Genomic DNA, 6,574 nt, shown 5'->3' with positions numbered 1-6,574 from the left:
TTAGATAAGTGAGAAAAATTATAGTTGAATCACACAAATTGATGCTTCTTGTATCTAATAAATATGTGTGTTTACATTTAGTAAATATTCTGCTGGAAATATTCAAAGAAATATTTATTAAAATTTATTAAATGTTTTTCTTAATGTAAAAAATGTTTAAGTACTTAGTCCGATATTTATAGTCGATTCTTATATTTGAGAATGTCTTAAGATGTCATAAGCTAATCAGAGGACTGTGCATTATCATCTTAAGACACTACTTAAGACGGTCTTAAAATAAGAAACGGACTATGAATACCGCCCTTAATCTTCTATATAACATCCTTACATTAAAAAAAAACCGGATGTGGTCGCGTCGTAAAACACTCGAATAAATAAACAATTAATTATATAATTAATACGTAAAATAAGATGCACTCACCACTCGCTGACGCCACTCTGTCGCTCTGCCACTCGTGTTTTCTGGTCATCGTGCTAAAAATAATTGTAATAATTACATTTTATAGCTCAAGTTATTACTTAATCTAATCGATGTAAAATTCATTGCGGTCCACATAAGTTAGAAATACTTCGAAGCATTTAATTGTTCAATCGAAAGAAAGAATTTTACTAATTAATCAATAAAAAAAAAAAAACACTGCAATATGTTTGCAATACCAAGAATACGTTTCACTTTCAACTCACAACGTTCGCGAGGATTATTTACCCTTGTTTAACATTCGTTAAACAACAAGAACAAAATAATTAATTTTATGAACGTGACAATTGTTAAGTGGAACGCCTCTTATTTAATACTAGCACCTGTCAATTAATAACTTCTTTTGAAAGTATTAACAGTACTTATAGTACTCAAAATAAGTGATTAACTCTATTATCTATGCAAGATACTATTTTAATTACTTTATAAAGATATCTACTTATTTTAAGATACCTTCTTAATACTCAAATTAATGAGTAATAATTAATTATCCAGTAATAGTATTAAATTTCTATAAGAGACAAGGTAGACCGTAGTCTATATCTACTTCTAAAATTATTCGCTTGTTTGTAATCATCTCACCTGATACTGCGATATCTCTCTCTCTCTCTCTCTCTCATCAACGACTAATCGAAAATATAAACATAAGCAGGCGACATAAAACTAGATCGTACTAAAGCTACATTCCAGTACGTCTATTTTTGCGAAGTTACAAAAACGGCACGTATCGGCATATACAATAGCAATTATTTACACAAATACGATAGTTCGGCACTCTCGACATTTTGTTTAGCGCTACGTAACGACGCGACGCGACGCGAATTAAAACGTCTCGACGATCAACTAGTACTTGACGTTTCTGTGTATTTAGCTCCTTATTTACAAGCTCGACATTCAAACGCGTAATTCACGAGGAAATACATGAGAGCACTTCTCGCGCCGATTACGAATTATTGCGACGCGGGGTGGAAACTGTCATGGCCGCGCATGCGCGTGCATGATAAGTTTGTCGTTTGCGGTAGCTTGGTCGCGAAAAATTTAACCGGTAGCTTCTTGATGCTGTTCTGCGACGAGACTTGGTCGCGATCGTCGAACCGATACGATGTGCGATTGTGGGGTAGTCTATTTGATGTTTCTGGCCACTATATGGACGCGAAACTCGAACTCGGCAATACGAAAAACGAGAAAATCGCAAAGAGCGCGACGAAATGCGACCGCACGATCGCCGCGGCGCGAAACTGTCATGGCGACTACGCATGCGCGCGAAATCAAAATATTATAATTAACGATTTGATGCTTCTTGCTTTCAATATAGTTGCTTTCTATTTTCACACAAGTGACTCAAATTTAAAATTATGTAAGTATTTTATACTCAGATAATGCCATCACTACTTAATTGCTCATTTTGGTGATAACGTTATTGTATTATATTAACGTAGATTTTTAATGTAAGTTAAAAAATTCAGTAAAGCACGGTCTCGAACTTGACTGTAGGTTCATTTGTTAGAATAAAAAGGAACGTGCATTCAATTGAATTATGATGTCACAAATCAGAATTATTTGGATTTTGATATAAATGTGAAAAAAGTAACTATAAAAACAGTTTTATTGTCAATATATGGAAGATTTTATATTATATAAAATATTATGCGAATAAATTTCGAACAAATGTGTGTACTTTTCCAAACTTATCAGATTTCGTTCCATTTCGCGATCAATTGTAAATTGATCTCCATCATTACTAACCGACTATCGAGAGATTACATGATAAGAGTGGCTGAAATTACCTATTTTATCGACTTACGATATCAATATCTGATGCTGTCGGTAATGCGAATTTCTGCAGTATCTTATTCCTACATGTAACTATTTTAGTGATAAAAAGTCTTGTGACATGATAAGTGTGTTGTATACATCTACAATAAAAAAGTTGTAATCCTCATTTCTCGCAAACGATCTAAACATTTGTAAGAATAGAATCACATTGGAATCTTTTCGAGATCGAAGGACCGACCTAGCTTTAACGTCACCAACGAATGTTTACATTCTCGATTCGTCGTTGATGTATATCGGAGCACCAGGTGACATTGTTGCAAAGTATGAATTTTACATCAGTTTTTTGTTAACCTACGAAATATTCATGCTTACTGCGTAATAATTAATTTACTTGTTTTAAAATTATTTGTGCAGAAGAAAGTAAAATATCATATCCTTTTTACATTTATCAAGGACTTAAACGCAATAATGGGTAATGCGGGAAGCAATCAACCTGTCGGTCATCATCACGGCGCTACAGTGAGCAGAGAGCATCGACACAGCAAAGATCATCCTCCACCCTCCCCAGGAAAGGAAGGCCAGGCGTTCGTCTTTGACAAAAAACCCAGCCAGAAGCTTGTATTTCAGTCCTCCCATGAAGAAGAAGAATCGTACTTTTCAAAAGTAATATTGAGATATATCGAGAAATATAACATTTACATGCATATAAAAATATTCTAGTGTAATTCTATTTGGATATAAATAGAGCGGCCAACAGGATGGAGAAGACTTTGGATCACAGCGTCCGAGATCTAACACGGTGTCTGAGGGTACAAAAGTTGCAGACAGTAAGGTGTTACCAACTGTTTTCAAATGGGAAGGAGGTGGAAAGCAGGTATATATTAGCGGGACATTTACTGGATGGAAAACGTTACCAATGGTAAAGAGCCATGGAGATTTTGTCACGATAATTGATCTACCAGAAGGAGAACATCAGTATAAATTTTTTGTTGATGGAGAATGGAGACACGATCCTGGACTGGTAAGTATTATATTTTATTTAACAGTTTTATGTATATTATTTATAACACATCTGTACTTCATATATTATTGTTACATATTAAATTCAGATATTGTTGTTTTAATATTATAGAAAATTGTAGACAATGGCATGGGTTCGAAGAACAATTTAGTCTCTGTAAGGAAATCTGATTTTGAAGTATTTCAAGCTCTTGCAAAAGACAGTGAAGGTGTTACGAATAGCACTCAAATGGAATATGGACAAGAAATACCACCACACAAACCTTGGGAGAAAATAACTGGGCCACCTATCTTACCGCCACATCTGCTACAAGTTATCCTTAACAAGGACACGCCGTTATCCGTAAGTTAAATAATCAATATATATATTTCGATAAAAATTCAATGAAACTTCATCTCACGTATTATATTTTTTTCAGTGTGAGCCTACTCTTCTACCTGAACCAAATCATGTTATGCTGAACCATCTTTATGCTTTGAGCATTAAAGACAGCGTGATGGTCCTATCAGCCACACATCGTTATCGCAAAAAATATGTTACAACTTTGCTTTACAAACCGATCTAAATTTAATCATTCCCGTGTTTGTTGGTGCTGTACATTTTTTAAATTATAAATAACACAGAAGCCCAGACGCGATATTGATGCGTAAGATTTTTACAAGCTTTTTTGAGACAAAGTAGAAGAAGATTATAATATCCAGAAATGGTTGGTTCATCGCTATGTTTATTATATCTCAGTCATATGTATAATAATGTAATTACTATTTATTAAAGCTAGATATTTTATATTTGTTATTTTCGCTATTATCCACAAGTGAAATCCAAGGTAACAGGAATTATTTCGAAATACGTATCTTGAAAAGATATGATTGCTTGTACATAATTTTCATTTAAACATTATTGTCGGTTACTTCTGATACATGCGCGTAAGGCGGATTCGATCTCGTTTTAAGAAAAAATAGACCCTCGACAGTCTGTTCAACATGCTCTCCCATGAACACTACTTGCGAATTGGTACATTTGCCGCTTATGTATGAATTCCAGTTGTCGCATTTCTTAGCCGCTAGTCCTGTTTTCGAATTTATACTTTCCGTGAAGTATGCATATGACCGCCCATGACTGCAAGCCTCTAAAATAAATGAAAGAAATAGAATGTTTCTGTTACAAAGATCTGTGCTAATGATGGTATTACTTTACCCATTATCTCAGGGACGCAGCAGCATCCAGGTTGAATCGCTGTACCAGCATTTGGATAAAAGTCTGCTTTTCCAAGCGGTTGAAGATAGCCTAACACACCACCGCAGGAGTGTATGACGTCGACGAATACTGCATCTGTAGGATCCAAGCGAGTTTTCTCAGAGGCGAGTATGTGGAATCCCGGCAACGCTGGATCCAAACCTGTTACTCTGCTCAATTTCCCAGAAGTCGTCGCACCGCCCGCGTTCCCAGCCACGTGTGCACCAAGGGAATGACCTTATTAATCAACAGTCCATGAAATTGCGATTACAAGTAATAATATTGTATTATACAAGACAATGTACCGATAAAATGAACATCTTCCGTTTTCAGTCCAGTTTCTCTCACTAAAAAGTCTATAAAGTTAGCGGCATTAGTCCCGACGTTTACGGTGTTATACATCGGTCCCAAGTAAAATGTGCTCGCAGCCAACGGTTCCCAATCCACAAGAATGACGTTGTAATCGCCGTGAGTGAGAAAAGCTGCTCGAAAGAGTGCAAATTATTCGTTTCGCTAATGAATTAAGATCTAACTCGCGAACAAATAGAAAAACAAGCGACCTTCTTTCATGTTGAGAAGCGCGGAACTCAAAGCGCTCGATTTCCATCCATGCGTTATGAATTTCGTTTTTCGTGAGGATTTGAAGTCGGAGCCAGCAAGATTCGAGGTATTATTTAGAGTCACTCGTGTGCCTTTTTCCGGATTAGATCTTAAAAATATTACGGAAACTGTATAATTAAATGAATGATTAAATGAATAACGAAAGAATATTAGACGCGGTAGTATTTTGCTATAATTAATATACACATATTAGAACTTGTAATTGGATACCGAGTGTAAATTATGTAAGCTATTTCTGAATCTAATATGCCTCTCCTTTCGTTGTCTTGGACCTTTAACACTGCTACTTGAGGCTGTCCATTGCCGTCAGGCATAAAAATCCAATCCTCTCCGTAGCCATCGTATCTTTGACGCAAACCGCTGTCCCATTGTTGCGAACAAACAGAATACCGCAATATAACAAGAATAAAGATTTGTTTCGACACTACATTCAGTAACATCTTACTCATACTTAATATCGTTATAAGCAAGGAATTGATTCGTGCAGACTTTGCATTAAAACTACGAACAATGGTCGCAGCAACTAAATCACTGATACCGCAAAACGGAGACTCCTTTTTAAATCCTGGCGGCATTACGATAAGACGCTGGTACCCTTTTGTTTGGCCTAGTTTTTCTTGTTTTATCTCGTACGTTGTATCGCAAGCGCGGAAGTACTGTCAAGCGGGGGATTATAATTACATTCAAAAGGGTACACAGGTTTGTACTGAACCAAATAATGTGCAATCTCGTGCGTGCATATCGCGGGCGACGTTGAAATCAGCGTCGAAACGGGTGCTAGTTAACCGATAATTTTACAAACGTTGTAACTCAGTATTACGAATTGCATTACTTTTCTGATACGTATGTTTTAAATAATGCGTATCAATAGATGATCGCTTGTTCGATACAATTCGCATTATTTAAAACAAACTGTAGAAGATATAAACAAATAAAAAAAGGTATGTACAGGGTGTCTCACAATCATAATAGTTTCTGAAAGAGTATTTTAACATAAAGGTAGAATAAAAAATTCTAACAGAAAAATCTCGAAATCACAATTATTTTTTAATGATAACCGATCGCAAACAGCCAGTATATTGCAAAAAGTCCACATGCTCAGCTCGAGTTATCGCGCATCGATCGACATTGCATTCACAGTTAATATTGAATTTTTTATTGCACAAATAACTACTACGATAAAAATATTTTATATATGATTTTAACAGAAAAAATTAAAATCTACTATTTAATAGAAATTTAAATTGAAAAAATGAATCATTTAATTTTTTTTTTTATTTATACATATAATACTTTTATATAATACAATAATTAATAACGGACTTCTTATATAATAAAACGAAGAAAATTAAAATAGGAGTCAGCGCGTAAGTCGTGCGCAAATTAATAGAATAAATATTTATTAAGTTATATAATACGTAATTACATAAACGATTGAAATT

At 34.9% G+C, this 6,574-nt stretch overlaps 2 protein-coding genes across 2 annotated transcripts; one reads left to right on the top strand and one right to left on the bottom strand.

The window, feature by feature from the left end:
• Positions 1-2,363: 2,363 nt before the first annotated feature.
• Positions 2,364-3,988, top strand: alc (5'-AMP-activated protein kinase subunit beta-1). Its single transcript, XM_018542000.1, has 5 exons — positions 2,364-2,575; positions 2,708-2,917; positions 3,000-3,275; positions 3,387-3,617; positions 3,694-3,988. The coding sequence occupies exons 2-5, from the start codon at positions 2,723-2,725 to the stop codon at positions 3,838-3,840; spliced, it is 849 nt and encodes a 282-aa protein (XP_018397502.1). The 5' UTR covers positions 2,364-2,575; positions 2,708-2,722; the 3' UTR covers positions 3,841-3,988.
• A 73-nt stretch (positions 3,989-4,061) lies between these two features.
• On the bottom strand, positions 4,062-5,572 carry LOC108775583 (pancreatic triacylglycerol lipase). Its single transcript, XM_018541999.1, has 5 exons — positions 5,343-5,572; positions 5,072-5,220; positions 4,817-4,993; positions 4,473-4,748; positions 4,062-4,404 (listed from the first exon to the last, which is right to left on the bottom strand). The coding sequence occupies exons 1-5, from the start codon at positions 5,570-5,572 to the stop codon at positions 4,166-4,168; spliced, it is 1,071 nt and encodes a 356-aa protein (XP_018397501.1). The 3' UTR covers positions 4,062-4,165.
• Positions 5,573-6,574: the final 1,002 nt, after the last annotated feature.

Source organism: Cyphomyrmex costatus, unplaced genomic scaffold (genome assembly GCF_001594065.2).
Source record: "Cyphomyrmex costatus isolate MS0001 unplaced genomic scaffold, Ccosl1.0 scaffold301, whole genome shotgun sequence".
NCBI classification, from domain to species: Eukaryota; Metazoa; Arthropoda; class Insecta; order Hymenoptera; family Formicidae; genus Cyphomyrmex; species Cyphomyrmex costatus.
The sequence above is the reverse complement of the archived record's forward strand: the minus strand, read 5'-3'. Positions and strand labels throughout refer to the sequence as shown.

What these genes read in the sequence shown, in the direction of transcription:
- alc (XM_018542000.1), top strand. Translation starts at nt 2,723, where the DNA reads ATGGGTAATGCGGGAAGCAATCAACCTGTCGGTCATCATCACGGCGCT. An exon ending in AAGAATCGTACTTTTCAAAA is followed by an intron (nt 2,918 to 2,999) that starts GTAATATTGAGA and finishes GGATATAAATAG; the next exon opens with AGCGGCCAACAGGATGGAGA. An exon ending in GGAGACACGATCCTGGACTG is followed by an intron (nt 3,276 to 3,386) that starts GTAAGTATTATA and finishes TTAATATTATAG; the next exon opens with AAAATTGTAGACAATGGCAT.
- LOC108775583 (XM_018541999.1), bottom strand. Translation starts at nt 5,572, where the DNA reads ATGTTACTGAATGTAGTGTCGAAACAAATCTTTATTCTTGTTATATTG. An exon ending in GCTTACATAATTTACACTCG is followed by an intron (nt 5,221 to 5,342) that starts GTATCCAATTAC and finishes AATATTTTTAAG; the next exon opens with ATCTAATCCGGAAAAAGGCA. An exon ending in GGAAGATGTTCATTTTATCG is followed by an intron (nt 4,749 to 4,816) that starts GTACATTGTCTT and finishes TTGATTAATAAG; the next exon opens with GTCATTCCCTTGGTGCACAC.